Source organism: Azolla caroliniana, unplaced genomic scaffold, assembly GCF_043228905.1.
Source record: "Azolla caroliniana isolate FFs.n. ecotype wild unplaced genomic scaffold, voAzoCaro1.0.p SCAF_10, whole genome shotgun sequence".
Classification (NCBI taxonomy): Eukaryota; Viridiplantae; Streptophyta; class Polypodiopsida; order Salviniales; family Salviniaceae; genus Azolla; species Azolla caroliniana.
Window position 1 is genome coordinate 17,916,095 of NW_028230445.1, and position 19,593 is coordinate 17,935,687.

The 19,593-nt window shown below is 37.0% G+C and overlaps 3 protein-coding genes across 5 annotated transcripts; 1 reads left to right on the forward strand and 2 right to left on the reverse strand.

The window, feature by feature from the left end:
* Positions 1–5,469: 5,469 nt before the first annotated feature.
* Positions 5,470–10,820, forward strand: LOC147859310 (nudix hydrolase 2-like). The gene is made up of 9 exons (XM_087325722.1): positions 5,470–5,668; positions 6,232–6,689; positions 6,791–6,856; positions 7,425–7,562; positions 7,662–7,739; positions 8,312–8,362; positions 8,444–8,478; positions 10,318–10,426; positions 10,514–10,820. The coding sequence occupies exons 1-9, from the start codon at positions 5,590–5,592 to the stop codon at positions 10,685–10,687; spliced, it is 1,188 nt and encodes a 395-aa protein (XP_087181848.1). The 5' UTR covers positions 5,470–5,589; the 3' UTR covers positions 10,688–10,820.
* A 2,002-nt stretch (positions 10,821–12,822) lies between these two features.
* On the reverse strand, positions 12,823–14,074 carry LOC147859311 (recQ-mediated instability-like protein). Of its 3 annotated transcripts, none has more exons than XM_087326081.1 (4): positions 13,916–14,074; positions 13,619–13,727; positions 13,419–13,477; positions 12,823–13,084 (listed from the first exon to the last, which is right to left on the reverse strand). In XM_087326081.1, the coding sequence occupies exons 1-4, from the start codon at positions 14,033–14,035 to the stop codon at positions 12,983–12,985; spliced, it is 390 nt and encodes a 129-aa protein (XP_087182207.1). In that variant the 5' UTR covers positions 14,036–14,074; the 3' UTR covers positions 12,823–12,982. The 3 variants fall into 3 exon arrangements, with proteins under 3 accessions (XP_087182207.1, XP_087182206.1, XP_087182208.1); XM_087326080.1 differs by having other exon boundaries at positions 13,904–14,074; XM_087326082.1 differs by having other exon boundaries at positions 13,619–13,717; positions 13,904–14,038.
* A 1,892-nt stretch (positions 14,075–15,966) lies between these two features.
* On the reverse strand, positions 15,967–19,104 carry LOC147859312 (Ribosomal protein L7Ae/L30e/S12e/Gadd45 family protein). Its single transcript, XM_087326565.1, has 4 exons — positions 18,919–19,104; positions 18,637–18,706; positions 16,649–16,754; positions 15,967–16,374 (listed from the first exon to the last, which is right to left on the reverse strand). The coding sequence occupies exons 1-4, from the start codon at positions 19,040–19,042 to the stop codon at positions 16,213–16,215; spliced, it is 462 nt and encodes a 153-aa protein (XP_087182691.1). The 5' UTR covers positions 19,043–19,104; the 3' UTR covers positions 15,967–16,212.
* Positions 19,105–19,593: the final 489 nt, after the last annotated feature.

Sequence of the window (19,593 nt, forward strand, 5' to 3'; positions counted from 1 at the left end):
GGATTAGGGTATGTTGTTGTCCAAGAGCAAAGAGCGCATGATATGTCGACACATAAAAGCACTTATCTCTTCACCTCAAGTAAAGGTGAAAGCCTCCAAGCCTCACCACCACCTATATGTGTGAGAAACTTCTATTGGACTTTATTGAGTTATCAAGGTCATCTCTTTTTTAACAAACATTCCTCTTTCTTTAATATGCATTTGATATCGTAGCATATGAACAATAATCCAAGCTCTGGCTATTTCTGTTCATGGTATGTCATTTGACAATACTTGCATGATCCGACGAAAAGCTAATGTTTCTTAACGTTCTTCACTCACTGATAATCTTGAGTACGTTATGAGTAGTGCCTTTGATTCTCACTTTCTTGATTTTGCGAGTAGGCTTGAGCTTTTCTATGGTTATCACTATATGGATCTATGTTTTTTAAAGTAAAGAACACGTATATCTCGATTAATTAATGGAAAAGCTACATAGAAGAAAGTAGCCCTTAGTGGATGTAAAGGGGAGAAAATGTGGATAAAAAATTTAGCACCCAAACTTAGGTCACCCAAAAGGCCTTTCTACATGAGACCTCTTATCCTTTTATACAAGGTACCCTAACGGGTTTTTTTTTTAATATTACAAACTCATTGGCCATTACCCATTCATAAGAGTAGTTCCCCACAAATGAAAATATCACCCAAAAGGCCTTTCTACATGAGAACTCTTATCCTTTTATACGAGGTACCCTAACGGGTTTTTTTTTAATATTACAAACTCATTGGTCATTACCCATTCATAAGAGTAGTTCCCCACAAATGAAAATATTTCCCGTATTTCTTACATATATTTGGACGATGGCCAATACTTTATATTATAAATACTAAGCTTTATAGAGTTGTTAAAATAAAGAATATGACATTATTTACCTTAATAACCACTCAAAACATTGAGGAAGTGAGGCATATGCAATAACATAAACAATTTATTCAACATAACATTCATAATGGCCACATCTATGTATTAATAAAAATAATAGTCATTAACAACAATCATGCTATTTGTGCATTCACGTTTCTTCTTTTCCACACAATATGTGCACTACTAAAATTCAAATCTAAAACATAACACTATCCAAATAAAAATGCATTAAACTAGACCCAAGAAATAGATATGGTATATCGCAACATCATAAGGCAAATGCAATACCTTATTACGTTCCAACTCTCCCTATGTAGGGAAGGCAAGGATATTGTAATCATTGTTTTTACACACAATTAATTTCGTTGTGTGGTTTACCAAAAAGAAAAAAATATATATATATCGAGAGAGAGAGAGACTAAGACAAGTGTAAGAAAGACAAATATGTAAGGCATGTACAAGGGGAGAAAGGCAGAGAAAGGCCAATGTTTGCAATAGGTCAACATTTTGACAGTCCTAGAGAAGAGGTATTGGGATAACTAAACTAACTATGAGAGTTAGCTCAAATGGTACGAGCTAAATACTTGAAGGTTAAGAGTTTAAACCTAGCTAGGGGTGATGAATTGGAATGTGAACTATAATGGAAAGATGGTGGCAATGACGTGAGTGTGAACATGGTAATGAGCATTTTGACTAGCATTATGTGCCTGTGCTAGGCTAAGATAGGTGCATGCTAAAGTCTTTTTGAACAAAGACACCCATGTGTCGACGGACATAACAAAATGAGACAAAGAATCAAGAGGGTACAATGGTGGGAAATGACAATGAATTTTACTCTACATGCAATTTTACAGATAAGCAACAAGACATTATTAGGTACAAAATAAACACATGAAGTAGGATCCTCGAGAACAATGGTTAAAGAAGATCCTACATTTTTTAGAAAGGAAACAAATGTTCCACAAGATCAAGTGATTCAACTAATCACTATTATTCTTTAGAAAGAACATTGTCTTCCTTGGTTCAGGTTCCTCGGTCCTTCTCATATTTCATATGCAGGAGTATAACTTCTCGATGATGTAGAGGGAGTTGTCTGACTTGGACATGTAAATGATGATGTTGTGTTGGAACTATGTGATCTTCAACTACCATACTTTCACAGGTTCATTGAGACTTACTAATGGATTCTTGAGCCAACATACAACACACGGGTGAGATTATGACTTGATTGTACCATTGTTGTGTAAACATGTGTGTGTGTGCTACTTGAACGAGACCATGGGGGATCTTGGACCATGGAAGACTCGAACGTTGAGGGAACTCGAACACTCAAAAGACTCGAATGCTCGGAGGACTCAAACACTCGAAGGACGCGAACACTTGGAGGACTTGAAACCTTGAGGAGACTCGAACACTTGGAGGATGCAAAAGCTCAATGACCTCGAATGCTCATGGTGACTGGAACGTAACCAGGCATTCGAACTTTGAGGGACTCCAACGTTCTAAGGACATGAACACTCCTAGGAGGCGAATGTTCCTCCTTAATGGATGACCCAAAACAATTCGTTAATGGGCCCCCAAAATTCCTTCGTCAAGGTTTCTCGTCGAGTTCATCTAATTATGTTGTACATTTTCTACTTGATGCGTTGAACCATTGAGGCTTTGTATGAGGAGAGTTCGTAACGGAAAGGGAAAGAGAAGGTGCTCATTCTTATCGGGTTCACCAAATTATGTCGTACAGTTCGTGCTTGATGCGTTGAACCGCCGAGGCTTTGTATGAGGAGAGTTCGTAACAAAAAGGGAGTGAGAACAACACGAACAAGAGATAGAGATCATGTATGATTCAAGAAGCAAGAGCATAAGGACAAACTTTATTATATTGAGAACACAAGATTTTACCGAAATTGCAGTGCTCGATAGAAAAGATAACACTTTATCTCTACCAAACTCCAACTCGAACTTTGAAAGACAAGACGCTTCCCAAATGTGCTATCTTGATTTATTGTTTGATTGATTATCGTATTTGATCGATTGATTCCCTAATCGATTCACACCAATGCCTTGATAGTTCCGTTCCCTCTCTTTATATAGGTGCTCACATGCATATGATGTATGGTGCATGACATGCATACAATGCATGAAATGTATGTGATCTATGATCACCAAATCATATAACTATATTGACAATAATTATATAGAACGACTTGTCTTAATGGTTTACACTTTATTCTTAACATAAAGGGTTGTATGTTCAAGCATCACAAATGTCACTTGATATAATATTTAGACATAACGGATAACTATAATGATAAAAATTGTATAGAACAACTTGTCCTAATGGTTTACACTTATTCTTAATGTAAAGGGTTGTACGTTAAAGCCTCACAAATGTCACTTGATATAATATTTGAGTTTGTTTTTATACCGTGAAGCAATTGTTTCACGACAACGTCAAAATTTTTCTCATGTTGTTGTGAAGAATAAACATTCAACCTTCTCTTCTTTTATAGAATCCCAACAACCTTTTGGCCTCAAGGTCTTCCATTGATAAAATTAAACTTGCACTCTTTGGTCATCAATTTGTCAGATGGCCAATAGATTTCTCGTGATTGTAGGAACATGAAAGACATTCTTTACACATTTTCCATGTCAAAATAGGTATGTCATATCATCACCCATCTCCATGCAAGTTATTTGGGTGTTTGTAGGTCGCAAAGCCATTCAATATGACTCATCATGTCATTGGATGGGTTCAAGTCCATGAACCACATGGACATGACCTATGCTTCACAATGAAAATGCCAATTCTAATTAGTGATTTGCGGACCTTTGGTGGAATTATTGCTTTTTTCATGGACACTTGTCACCCACCTTGACGTAGCCAAACCCAATCCTAAAATCCCTAAGTAAGCACACTAGGAAATGGTTAACCACTAAACCCAAATTTAACAAAAGGAGAGAAAGAACACCCAAAAAGTTTTATAAAAAAGGCCATATTTTCAATAGGGGTAATATTGATATCGTTAAACTTAGAAGGGGTAATTTTCATATCGTTAAACTTAGAAGGGTAATTTTGATATTACTCACGAGTCCTAATACCAAGGGTATCTCAAGATATTTTCTTGAGTTAAAATGAAATGAAGAGCGTCACTCTAGAGGCTACTCCCAAGTAAAAGAAGTACATTGAAATGTAATTCCTTGAGATTATAAAAAAAGTTGATTCCAAATTTTAATGCCCTTGATCTTTACATAAAAAGAATATCCTTTATGGAAAACCCAAAAACAATATCTCGATTGCGTGTTCATGAAAAAGTAGTGACGAGAGTATTGGAGAATAGGACACATATGACATGTGGGAAGAGTGGTCCCAAGATAATATTGATAATACGAACCACTGGTTACCAACCACAAAACTATGCAGAGTGTTGGCTTAGGTTGGGGTTTTTTATAAGGTGGAAAATGTTGAGTGACAACAAAAGGCGAAGGTTTTGTACACAAGACATGATGATACATGATGTTCCAATAGTTGGTATATACATTTTTGTGCATAGGAAATGACGATTGTCCTAAGGAAATTCATTTTGGTTGTAATTTGAAAACTGTCGACTAGGAAAGGGAGGATTGAGACTACCTGTTGTGAAAAATGTTAACACCTCGTTTCCCAACTCTTTTAAATCTCAAAATTGTAAACATTTCTAATAACAAAAAATCTTGAAAAATGGCCATATATTGAAAATGACTGGCATGGACACATAAAATATCTAAAGCAATGTCGCAGAAAGACCAAAGGGTGTTCAGATATCTTCTAAAATATCATTCGGACCAAAAATTTTAAACCAACCTATTGTCTTGGAAGTAAAAGAGTTCGAAACTGACAATTTGAACAGATAATGTCTGACGGATGCTATAAGCCTTCATATTGGCAAGGAACAATCAGCACAAGCAACCCTAGAGAGGCCACTACACAACTTCCAATACTAGCTGCCAAAATTTCAATCGTGACCCTGAAGTGAACTTATGGGGCATCGAAAGAGAGAAGATTAAGGAGTATTAGGGTGTGAAAGATGGAAGTGTGTACCTTGATGCTGGTTACAAATAGAGACATGATAGATAGATAGATAGATAGATCTAAGATAGACAAATATCTCTTTACCGTTCACAAGAGAGTGATTGTGAGTTATGAGAGAGAGGGGCCTAGAGAAAGAATCTGACTTGTGGTAAATGGGACGGCCTCTTCGATGTGTTTATGGTGAAGGACGTCATGTAGGCAATGAAAAAGGGAACACGTGAGTGAAAGGGAGGATTTGAAAAAAGAAAAAGAAAACAATTATAACTTTTTTTTTCTTTTTTTTCTTTTGGCTTTTGTATTTGTCCGAGTTTCGTGTCGAAAAAAATTCGAGTAAAAGGAACATGTGTGCCAAGGCAGGGGGAGAGCGTGGGGAGGGGGGCCACCAGGGCAAAAAAAACAATGTGTTTGTTACCCACGAGACACTCTATAATCTCAATCTCCATATCTCCTTTCTCTTCACATAAGAGTCTCTCCTTTCTCTCTGTCTCTCTTGTCTATCTCTGTGTTTGTCTCTCTTACACACTCTCACACACAAACATAACAAACAAACACACACATACACAAACAAAGCACACACACACACATAGTATAGTGCCTAAGTTTTTTGTGGGTTCCAATGGCGATCTCTCCCCCAACAATTCGGTTCGTCGATCCCGCATCCCAATTCGCTCATTGCTCTCGATCGAAATTAGGCGGTATGCGCATCTAATGCTTGCTCCATTTTGTTCCGAACTGATTATGCTTATCTGTGAATTAGACTTTTTAGACCATGCTTTTGCGGTTCGGTTTTCACATTCTCCACCCCACCCGTATATATTTTGCATAAATTGAAGTGTTCACGATCGGATCGTCCGATGGTGATGTAATTATTCGCGCAATATAATTCGTGCTTTTGATGAGATCTTGCGAAATTGTCATGTGACTTGCCTAATGAAGTCTTGCACTAATTACCCTAATTATTGCACTAAATACCCTGATTAATGCACTAAATACCCTGATTAATGCACTAAATACCCTGATTAATGCACTAAATACCCTGATTAATGCACTAGTTACTCTGATTAATGCACTAGTTACTTTGATTAATGCAGTAATTATCCTGATTAATGCACTAATCAACCTCATGGACCCACTAAATTCTCTGTAAATCAATGCCCTAATTCGCCCAATCAATTAACTGAGCACAGTAATCCATGCTCTTAAGAATAGCAAAGACAACCAAATTTAATGGGTCTTTTTCTTTTTTCTGTTTTTTTAGTCCCATCAGTAGTATGCCAAGCCCAGCAATCGTTGATGGATAAGAATCATTCGATGTCTGCAGCAACAACGACAACAAGAAGAAGAAATACACAGAGCCATTCCAACGATGACGCCGGATCCATTGATACTCATCTCTTGGATTTACAAGGCCCTCCTGCTTTCAACAACAATCACTCGAATCACAGTGACAATACGGATGCATCAAGGACGAGGATGAAGAAACAGAATAGGAAGGAGGAGATGAAGACAGATTGTAACAACAAGGAGACCAGATTATTTGTAGCAGATCATGAGTTGGGCGATTCTGTTGATACCACCGCTAACCTTCATCATCTGCTTCTCCGATCTAGAGAAGACTGCTATGATGGTGTGTTGATAGATCCGACAGGCTTGCCATTAGACCCACACGACTTTGTTGTTCGTCTCAGGGCATCTCTGCTCCACTGGAGAAACCAGGTTTCGAATCTTATCTTGGTTACTACTCTGTTTTTCAAGCCAAGCCATAGAAATATATATATGTACTGAGTAAAATTGGGTGTGTGTGTGTGTGTGTGCAGAGGAAGAGAGGTGTGTGGTTGCAATTACCTTCACATCTTGCAGAGTTTGTGCCCATAGCAATCCAGGTAAAACCAAAACAAAAAACACAAAAGCCCCAAAAATGTCTAATCCCCAAACTACCCCTTCTTGCAGTTTCCGATATTTTATTTCTCCGAATTTGCCCGTTGTGTAACCCACTTGTCGCTGCATTCGCTCTATCATGAACCCGGACTTTCACTACACAATCATATGCATTGATTGATTGATTGATTGATTGTATGTGTTTGTGTGTGTTTGTCTGTAATATATGTTTGTCTGTCTGTATGTTTGTATGTATATGTATGTATGTATATGCATGTGTGTGTGTGTGTGTTTGTATGTATATATGAATGTATGTATGTATATGCATGTATTTGTGTATGTTTGTATGGATATATGAATGTATGTATGTATGTATGTCTGTTTGTATGTATATATGAATGTATGTATGTATGTATGTATGTATGTATGTATGTATGTATGTATGTCTATCTGTTTGTATGTATGTATGTATGTATGGATGTATGTATATGTCATTTTGGTGACAAGGTACACTAGCTGGCTTCTTTTGATATCATTGTTTCGGTTTCTTTTTCCCCTTTAAAATGTATGCAGGAAGGCTTCCAATACCACCATGCAGAGCCGAGCCATGTTATGATGACATATTGGTTACCGGACATGCCCTCTACACTTCCACCAAATGCTTCTCATCAAATTGGCATTGGTGCGTTTGTAATGAATGATCGAAGAGAGGTTGGTACTGGTTACAAAAATACTGAAAAGTCTTTTAACTTTCTCATTGGGGAGCATTGGCGTAGGTGATGATGGAATCCCACTTTTCTATGTGTGTAGGTGTTGGCAGTGCAAGAGAAGACTGGCCCTTTGCGTGGCCTAGGTGTTTGGAAGATGCCAACTGGTCTTATTAATGAGGTACATAGTGTTCGTTGTATGTCTTTTAAAAAAAGAAAGAGACATGTTAGAGAGTTATGGTAATGTTTGTGCAAGAGAGTGTAGCGCATTTGGTGAAGCTGCCCATAAACTCATGCATTCAACCCCTACATTCCTTGATATGCACAATACCTTTTGACACACACACACACACACATAGATTTTTACTATTTCTGGAGGTCAATCATGACCTATGAGACCAACATTATAACATTTTCACGTAATACATGTGAAAGTACTTTAAGTATGAATTCTCGATGTTCAAGAACTTTACTAATGAATGTCCCAATTGGGAATATGCACTATGACCGTGAGAGAAATTTGTGCAAGGATTGGCTTTGGTTAAAGATAAGTGGACATATAACTCCTAGGATTCATTAAGGGCCCCAATATCAAGTTTAGTTGAGAATCAATAATTACCCCAATTCTCTTACAACTTTAAATATGCCTCTTTCTCCACTTAGTTTAAGGCTTTGTACTGACTTTGTACATTCCAAGTATGCTTATTGAAGCTCAACTTATCTTACTTCTAGCTAATTGGTGATTATTTTCAGGGTGAAGATCTTTGTGATGGAGCTGTGAGAGAAGTTAAAGAAGAGACTGGGGTACGGAATGTTTAGTTTTACATCTTATATCATGTTTATTCTAAGTTGGATACCAATAAGAATGTGTTTGCAATTTTTCAGGTGGATACAAAGTTCATGCAAGTAGTAGGATTCAGGTACTTCTAGTTTGATAAAGACATGAGAAAAAACAAACTTTCTGATTTCTTGTTTGCATACGTGACAATCTGATCATTTTGTGATGCATACTGAAGAACATTCTAAGTGAAAAGTAAGAGGTAAGGTCTATTAACGACAAGTAAGTTTGTCCTCTAAAAGGCGAAAGAACGGGATGTCGCCTCTCCAAACAAACAAGAAGATGTATAATATATGGTGCAACATCAAGTGCCAATACATAAAGACATTGTTGGGCCATATTACATGGGAAATAAAAGAGTGGATTAGGAATTTTAGAGGGAGAAATGATATATTTCATGTCATTGGGAGGCCATAAACATGACACATTGCACTGAATTCAAGCATTACAAGAGATGCGCCTTCCTCTATTGGTGTAGAGGGTGTAGAAACATGTGGCTCATGTGTATTTCTTAGGTTGCTTCGATGCTTAAATACAAAGCAGATATATGTGCCTAAGAGCATTGATCTGTTTAACTTGGAGAAGTATGAAGTTGGTGCTTGTGATATCATTGATATTGGGAAGCATTGACAGATTGTCATGAAAGTTTCACGTTATTGTGGAATGGGCTCCTCGTCCTCAAATCTCCTGATTAGGGTAGTGTTTAGATATGGTTTACTAGGTTATGGAGACCTCTCTGACCTCCATTCTCAATACCAAATTCATGGTTACAAGTGCAAAGGAATCTAGTGTCTAGATATGGTTAGTGAGGTTATGTATACCTCTCCAACCTCTACCGTCAATGTCGACATCACAACAATCAAGTGTATGATGTGATTGCATTGACCCCAACATAGCATAGTGGGAAGGCATTGTGATTAGTAATGCATTGACATGTGCAATCTTTACCACTGACTATAGGCTTTTCAAAATGCATTTGGATTTGAAGATATGGAAGAGACTGAGAAAAGACTTTTAACATCCTAAATTTGAACAAAATGTGGAAGATTTAAGAGAACCATGGCCATGTTATACAAGATATTATGCAAAAACGTGGTGTAATCTGAAAGCTCTAGAGACAATTGGTTGTGGTAGTGTAGACTAGTCGAAGCATTAATTAAATATGAAGCCCATTTGTCAATATTAATAATGCACAGGCTGCATTTTGAAAGCTTGCTATAGGCTTCAAATGTAATCCATGAATGGGGGTGACTCGAGTAGGTTTCTTTCTGTGAGAAAAATAAGGTAACTATGAAAATGATAGAAGAAATTGATGCTCGTTAGGATTAAGACAAACAAATAAATTTTTTAACGTGTGAGAATAAAGTGAACCTTACGTAGTGGAGATTTCACAAGGCAAAGATATTTATAAACGAGCATGAAAACCGTAATGTGGAGATAATTGTGAAAGCATAATTCTCTCAAATTTGTTGAGATACCTGGGTGCAACTTTCTCAAAAACAATTTACAACAAGTTCACATTGTGGGAACATGTCAATTTATATGTTTCGACATCCTTTTCATGTCAATTTATACACACCCATTTGACTTGTCAATTTTGTCATATCAAGTCACGACGAATATACTTTATACTAAAGTTTCGTTCATTTAATAATTGGGTCCAATAACAACAAAAAAAACTACTTTTTGTTGAAGGATTGTGATATTTTCACAGTAATCATATTCATAACAAATCTAGAAGTTGTTTATTCCCCTTCTTAACCCTAACTATATGATTATGGCCTTGCTTTGAAAATATGGCAAAAGGACATGCTCTTTTAAGCTTCACCATTGTTTGATGAGGTCTATTCTTCATTCCAAACATTCCAACCCTTTTATGCATGAAAATATTGAAATTGTTTGTATCTTATCTCATTTATAGGCATGGGCATCTAGTATCTTTTGGCAAATCAGATCTCTACTTTACATGCACCCTTCAACCCTTGTCTGAAGATATACTTATTGAAGATTGTGAAATAGAAGCTGCAAAGGTAATTTGGTAGCATATGTTGCGGTGATGTAGCTCTCTTGCAAACAATATTTTACATTGTACTTAATAAACTTGTATGTGCATGTAGTGGATCCCATTGGAGGAGTTTCAAAGCCAAGATTTCTTCACGGAGAGTGTCGCACGAAGGAAGATGCTGGAACTTTGTGTCGCCAGTTTTAATGGTAGATATCGAGGTTTTGAAGCAGAGCAATTGTTTAGTGGATCCCTTGCTAGTCCTACACATTACTTCTTCGCTCATTAGTTACCACCCACTTTTGTGGTACACTTGTACATTATCTATATATATATATATATAATTTATGTTAGTGGGAAAACAATTGGTGCAGTTATTGTAAAAATATTGTTACCATAATGAAATTTTACATTGTATTCTAGTTCCATTTCAAATAATCCCTCATTGCATTCTCAATCTAAGCAATGATTAATAGAATCACCACACCATGGACTCACTAAGCTTGAATCGATCAACCGAAGTTTACCTTGGCATTTGCACTCTGTCCTCATAACTCAAAGCATCTATCACTTGCCATGGATGAGCCTTCAATTACGGGGTGCCCAATGCATCGATGAACTGAGAAAGTCTGCTATGCACAGATGTTGGAGAAGCAAATCAATTAGGATTCTAAAAACAAATTCCCTTAATTACTTTAATGAGATGCTTTGAAAATTACCCACTACATGGCAAATATAAACATCGCAAGTGATGTTATATATATTGTGACCAAAATATCTTAGATATGCAAATTAGTATAGAACATGTGGGTTCAATAAAAAAAGGTATTCAAAATTTCATTATTTCATGGACAAAAGCATAAATTTTAAGGCATTATTATAAATCTATTTAATAGAGAATGAGTGGGTGCAATGGGAATCACGACTGTTGCAATGGAAAAGATATAAGGTAAAACTACTCCGCAGAGTTAGCCAAAATATTCCCAACCACCAGCTCAAAAAACAACACCAATAATAGAGAAAGGGTGTCTTTATCAATGAGATTCACATTTTTTAAAGGCACCCTTTTTCTTTGCATGACTTGATCATGATGAGTGTGATGTCTCTAGTTAGCTGTCCAGAAGGTTTTGTAAAATGCCCATTACATGAGCATGTGGTTTATGTATATGCATTCACCTTGCAAGTATATCTTGAATGTGTATTCACACCATGGAACGTGTATGGTGCATGCGTACACACTTTATTATTATTATTTCGTGCTCTAACCTCCATCCAGTGTGTGAGACTTCCTTTGGCTAACTCTAAGTACTTAATTTGCCACAAACCTATGGGCATTATCACAATATCTACCATCTAGTCATTGGTGCAACCCATCTCTATGGTACACATTAGAGTCCATTTGACGACTGTTGCATGTTTCCACATACCACACAACATCATTGTGTGCCACTAGTAATTTCATTAAGCTTTGTGCATGTGATCCATATCCCTTTGTACTCAGCCTTTAGGCTACCATGAAACTGGAAAATCACGGCTTCTTACTTTTACTTTTTGCAAACCACTTGGAGTGACATACCCAACCTTTTCTTTTAATCATTCCAAAGATGTACTTACTTCAAGAAGAATTTGTATCCTTTCTTCTCAAGCTTGTGATATTGCTCTTTCGACCACACAATGATCACTAGCTAGTAGGAATAAATTTTTAACACAAGATGTTAAAAGAAAGAAATAATGTATTAAAGAAAAAAAAACCTAGTGGGCCCCTCCTACCATGAATATTCTACATTTAAGTGTGAGAATAAGGGTTATATCCTACAAGATAAATAACCTACCATATGCTTCCTGCCATGAATATTCTACATTATCCTCGAACCTCATAACCCCATTTAAGAACTATATTTCGTGACACTTCATTCAAATCTGAAATATGGCAGTGTATTTGTTTGAGAAGAACCCAAAACACCCATAACGGTGTTAAGAAATGCCAAAATTCTCCGTGGTCTTCAATCTACATATGAGTGTTTTTTCTCATACAATTGAATGCATTCCAATAAAATATCCAAAAAATTCAATGGTTGCTAAATGGATGACAATTCTATGCATTGGGTCGACATGGGTCTCAATTCTTGCTCACTTCAGGTTTGCCATATATAGTACATCTCCTATTAACCTTAAAGGATGCAAAAAACAATATTGAATGTAAAGATCCATGCAATGTTACTTCATCTTTGTTCTAAATTTCCCTTTCTGCATCTGAATTTCTTTTTAATGCCACTACTAAGAAAAATTCCAGCCTTCTCGACATCAATCCAACAAAACCTATTGTAATGCAGACATCCATGTGATGCTTTTTTCATCCAGCATTTATTTGTCTCTAAATTTTCCTTTCAAATATCTAGACGTTGTTTCGCAAGGATCCAAAAAGAAATAAAATGATGCTCATAAACAGCCTCGGGTATCGATGATAGAAATCTTTGACAAAGTTTATAGTGAATAACAATCTAGTCTTTTGCTGAATTGCCAGAAGAATATGGCTCATTACCAGTGAGTGAATCATAAACTATATCAGAAGATACATATGCTATCAAATGAAGGATGAATAGAATAAATCAAAGGCCTCGATAACCTCCAAGCTCCACATTGCCTCCCTATCCGGGGATGACGACAAGTCAACGATTTTATGCACCTGAAATGCAAAACCTAATATATATTACACTTTTCTTATGATAGACTTAACCATTCGACCGAAAACATTCATCCAATTTCTTCAAACCGATTGCCTCTATATCATTAGTTCATCTAGATCCTCCGTTTCGTATGGGTTGCAAAATGCAGAAGGAGATATGGTGTTTATGCATACAAAAATCAAATGAAAATCTAAAATTTACACAAAAAACATATTGTGGATGCGCGATTTTTTAAAGACATTTCTAGTTCTTAGAAATACGTTATAACATTTGGCTTCTGGGATTGATGATATGATGCATCACATTTGTTTTTGGTAGGAATACCATCATCACCTTGACTATGGAAGACCCATTACTGATGATGTATACTCCGAGAACGAGGACATAGATCCCTATATATATATAGAATGAAGCAAAGTAAGAGGGAGTTTATGAGGAATGATCAAAAAACAAGTTTCAAATGATTTAACAAGAATCAAGGGAAGCAAGAACTCATTTGTGTGATGATTGAAGTGGATCCTGTGGAACCAAACCTGTCTTCATCTGTGGGTCTTGGAAATCTTTGGGTATGTGAAGATCAATGACTCCACTGCCATCATCCATCACTCTCTGCCCTGGCTCTGAACCTCCTACTAGCACACCCTTGGATCAAAGATGACAAAAAAGTTTAACCAAAAATCCTTAAAAACGCACAAAAGAAGAAAGTCTTTTGTTTAAAAACACAAATCACTCTTTTGGTATTGATATTAATGGAGAAAAGAAGAATTTAAACCCTAGATAGCATTGAGAGAGAGAGAGAGAGAGAGAGAGAGAGAAACCTGTAGCCATACTCTTTGAAAGGGAAGGGTTCCAAAGGCCATTCGAGGTTTTCCATTTGAAGAGGGTAAGGGTTTAGAGAGAGCTTTGAGGTGCCTAATGGAAAGCTTCAAAGCACCAAGTTCATAGTCCATGGCCTATTAAGTGTTCTTCCTTCCTCTTGGTTCATCAAGGCATGCTTAAAAGACACAATTCAGAGAAAGATTATGTATGTTAATGTCCGAGCCAGAGATTCCCCGAGATGGAATCTTGAGAGCGAGATTCCGACGGAATATGGCGGCCTATGGGGGTGTCCGGCACGGAAGATAGAGAAATAGAATACGATCCATGGGACCCATCGGATTTCTTATAGTCTTGTAGTCTTTTGAAACGAGGGGGGATCACGAAAACACTTGCAACTATGGGAAACATTTGGGTTATGTGTATGCGTCCATTTAAGTGTGCAATTCTATTAAGTGTGTTTTTCTAGGCCGAAAATCCAAATAAAATAATTACATTGTTTAATGACAAGATCTCATGGCATCAAATTGGAACTATGTTCCAAACATTCAAAAACAACGGTATCATCAACAAAAATCAGATTTCTAAGCGTTTCTCCAATTTGCACTGAAATCATGTAAGGTCATTTGCCTACTTTTAAATATAACTTAGAAATAATGGCAAAATATGCCACTTGAATTTGCCTCATACCTCATCCTTCTTCTTTATCTAACTTATAAGTGCAGATTCACTTATACCACATTTTTCTACTTATGTTGCGAAGAGATGGAGATGGTGGTGGTTCCACTAACTCCAAAATTCATAGCCTCTGTTCATCATTCAAATGAGGTCCAACACCTTCCATATAGGTTGAATTCATCTTTGTAATGCTAATTAATTGATTTTAGGTTGACTCAAATAGAAGGTTTTTTACATGACTGAAACTTCAAGCTCCATCAGAAAACGCCAATTTAAGGACAAACATCTAAATCATGAAAGTGAAAAAATAACCAAATTCAAGTCATGTGTTTTTCTATTGTATGTCCATATTAATACTCTTCAAAGAATGACAACTACAAATCAGCATATGTACACGTTATTAGTTAGGGATATTAAGTAAGTGTACTTAGCAAAACCAAGTGTACAGAGGGCAAGATATGAAGGCCAAAAAGGTTTTGAGAATTGGAAGGGGGCTTAAAAGCTTGGCCAAAGGCATTGTTGAAGGCTTTTCCAACCTAAAACACCCATCCTTTAAGAGCCATTCTTGTACCATTAGAATGTTTGCCTCTCATTATCCAAGAGTTCTGCTGAAACAGCTATGTTTGTTTGTGCATCAGCATCAATCCTATCAGGTATATTTGTAGATCCCATTATCAGTATCACACGCAATACTTTATTTTAGACTCTAGCACAAAAAAAAAAGATTTGTTTGTATGAAACGCAATCGTCCCAACTAGTCTGCTTCTGCAACACAACAATGCGACAAAACCTTTTATATCTGCTTCGGGAATCGATCCTGATATTCTCCCATTGGCTCGTTTTTGTAGGAATTGCTCGCTTGCTGGGAGGACGATCACTCGTCCATCCCAGAGGATTCCTACCAGTATTTTCATCATAATGTTTGCATCTCATCCTACCACTATTTTCATCTTAATATTTGCCTCTCATTATCTTACCACTATCTTCATCCAATGTTGTCTCTAAATTGCCAATGGAAAGTTGACGTTCTTGTCAGTTCAAGCAGCAACACTGTAGCAATTATAGAGATTGTGGGGGGCTGGTCATAGGTGGAGTTATTCAAGTGGTTGTGGGGGCTGCACTTTCTTCAATGATGCAGAGAGAAACTTTTTGCACAAAGCCAAAATTAACACAAAAGACCCCAAGTGCACATTTTGATTTAAGTAATCATTATGATACTTGCTACCAATGTTGTATTGATGACTTGATTGGCACAACCAGGCCTAATCAATTCAACCAACATGAGCAAATCTATGGAAAAACCTTTCAAATGCTTCTGTAAAATCTCCCACATTGGAAATAATGTAATTTAATAAGAAAATGATAATAAACACATGGCAAGAGAATCTGCGACCAATTACCTTGTGCAACCTAGTTATATTGATCAATTTAAAACTGATGTGTGTTGAAGAATCATGGTAAATGGTGCTATCACAAAACCATGCCTACCCTGCCAACTCGTGTATATTTTTTCATACACCTTTTCACTCTTCACAACCATTTATATAGAGTAAAATGTGTCATTGAGTTATATGAAAGAGTTGAAACAAACAAAAAAATGGCATTCGCATCAAAATGTCGCCATCATCATTTCCTAGAATAAAGAGGATGTCAAACTCCGAATCTCTTTAGATACTTCATCAAAATCTTCTTTGAACTTTGCCTTATCCTCTTCCTTAGCTTCTCCTTTCTGTGGCTCAGTCAAGATTAATACACAACAAGTCGGGCGCTTTGTAACACTTGCACCTGCCAAGTCCTAGAAAATGTCGAACATATTTTATAAACAATGTTAGCTATGAAAATAGCTTCGAAGAAAACTATCCAAAAACTTTAGGTGAAAAGAATCCTAATCAGTTGGATTTTATTTCCAGAACACCCATAAGCTTCTAAAATTGATCAGTATACCCCTCCATAGCACACAATCTACATAATAATAAGGGTTTTCTGGTAATTTTTCAAAGCTTAAGAGGTATTTGGGTAAATGATAACACTGTAACAGGCAATTTTGGTGATTTTGACCAAATAATTACCTCTTTTGAGGGAACATAGATGTAAGGTACATCTGCTTCTTCACAAAGAACTGGAACATGTGTTATGACATCAATCGGTGAGATGTCGCCAGCAATAACACACAACCTACACACATATTCAAGATCATGAATCTTGCTTAGCGCCAACTCCAGTGGCCAAAACCCTGAATGTATTGGTAAATTCACTTCTATGCTCATATTGTCTAATTCTATAAAACTCATTGAAAATAATAAACTCTCTAGTCTTCAAGAAAGTAACCAGATAGAACCTAAAATCCTAAATGAATTGCTAATCCAATCACATAACAAAAATTAATTACTGACTGGGTCTATATCTTTATTTGCTACTCACTAATTGAAGACTAGAAACCCTTAAATCAAGTAACAAGGAAACCTGACGGAAACCATACATTATACTACCTTATTCATGGTATCTACTGCACCAAAAACGAGGTGAAAAACAGGAAGTTAAGGACAAAGATCACTGATGCATCAAGCATGCAGCTCAAAGTTTTTTACCACCTTATTCCCCATACCACCCAACCAGCAGGGATGACCTTCAGCTATCAAGAGGTTTAAACCTCTTTGTATAACAATCATCCGGACACACCCACATGAACTGTCAGTGGAATCATCCACATAACCAACTTATACCACGTACGATGTGTATGGAATCAGTCTTCCTGTCTACATAACTAAGATTTATACAGCATAAAAGTGTGCAAGGAATCAGCCTTGGAATCAGTCTTCTGATTGTCATAGCAATGACTGGCCACATGAAATATGTGTGGAATCATCTACCTGACACTTCATAACCATGACTTATACTGAATAAAACGCGTGGAATCAGTTTTCTAAGTCTTCATAGCAATGACTTCACATGTAAAATAAATGTTACAATCAGCGATCTGAATCTTTGGAACTGTTAATAGCAAATGAAGGCACGTGGAATTAGCCTTCTAAACCCTCCCAGCCATGCCTTAATATCACATGAATGTGTGCACAATCGACCTCCTGCTCCCTCATAAATCATTTCCAACATGAAATCCGCCACCTTGGAACTCACAACCATGGCTGGTTATAACCCATGAAATGTCTGCCCAATGGGTCTCCAGCAAGTGGATAAAATGAGCTTCTTTAGTTCCATAAATTCCAGGCAATCCTTATATTAAACAAGAACAGTGACATTTCTGGATTCAGATGCATGGACATCTAAAGTTATTACAACATAACCACGAATTACACAACCTGAAATGTGTATGAAGAGACAGCCTTTGAAAAGAAACTTTTTGCAGTAAATGTATATGGAATCGAACTTCACAGTAAACAATCAGGTTGATAGGTTTCAAAGATTTTACTTCAAAATTGGGAACCGCACTCAACATCAACATCAACACAACAAAAATTCACTTGCACAAACAAGCAATCCTCAAGTAGAATGTTGAATCATTTGTATTGGAAGCTTTTCTTCTTCAATCAGGAAAAGAACACAACATGGATACAAAAAGAGACGTACTCATAGAAGAGAGCAAAACTTGTCCTTCTCCATTAAAGAAGATTGAACATTTGAAGAGTGGATATTTACACACAAAAAACAATATTTTGGTTTTATTTCTCCTCTATACTCATCTAAAATGATATGAGATTGAACCAAAACAGTTCCAATTAATAGAAATCTCCAATTAACAATAAAACAGCTCCTGAGGCTTTTTAAATTTCTATTCAAAGAAATTTGAGATGAAACATCAGTTAAAAGCTAGTCGATGTAAACACAAACAGTTTTTCTTCCTTTCCATCACTCCAGAACATGGAATTAAGATGAAAAAAGTAACAGAAACTTTACCAAAGCAAAAAGTACTTCATAAACTCCAATCATATTAAGGTTTTGAAGCGTTTGTTCTCCTTCATTAGAGAAATAGGATGAGTATCAAAACGAACGAGAAAGGGTGAGAGAAAAGAAGAGATAAAAAAGAGAGGAAATTGTGTACCCTTTCTTGCCTCTTCTGACAGATTTCACGACTTCTTTCACGCCTCTCTTCAGCTGCTTCATCTCCGAAGCTACAAAAAATCAGAACTCCGTTTAAAAACGAGGCAACGTCGAATCGACACTAGTCTGACACACAAAAAAACGTTCAAACATAAATAGCGAAACGCTCAAAGATAGCAATAAACACAGAAACAGACACGCATAGAGAGAGAGAGAATCACTGAGCGAATATGATGAAGAGAGAAAGTAGATGTATGGAGATCTTAAAGCGTAAGAAGTGTACCTTTCCTGATGATCTTCAAGGTCCTCTTGCATAGCTTCTTTCCGGCGAGGGGCTTGGCGATGGGGGAGATGGCAAGGACTCTGCGCTTCTCCTTCTTCGCGTCTAGGTCGGCGTCGCTCCCCATCTGAGAAAGACACACCAAAAGGAAAGGAATGCAGACAGAAGGAAGATTAGGGTTTAGGGGGAGGGTTTAGGGTTTCCTTCCTCTGTGTCTGTCTCCTTCTGTCAGTAAATCTAATATGAAGGAAATACATACATTCATACATAATATGAAGAAAAAAAGGGTTTTCACGAAATTCCCGAAATACCCCTCCCACTTCCACCTGTTCACAAGAGCGTTTCCTAGACCTGAGTGACCTAGGAGTCGGCAATGGCTCGGCTCAAGCTTGAAACCGAGCTGTTAAACTGGTGGAGGTTCGGTTCGGTTCTGGTTGAGCTTCCTTAATCATATGAGCTCGGTCGGCTTGGCATGGCTCACGCCTAACCAATCCGTTTTGGGCCAAGCCGGTTAAGCCGAAACCGAACCGTTGTCGATTCCTACTCACCATACAGTCTCCGGTTTTCACGAAATTCCCAAAATACCCCTCCCAGTTCCAGGTTTTTCACAAGAGTGTTTCCTAGACCTCACAATACAGTCTCGGTTTTTCACAAAATGCCCAAATATACCCCTCCAAG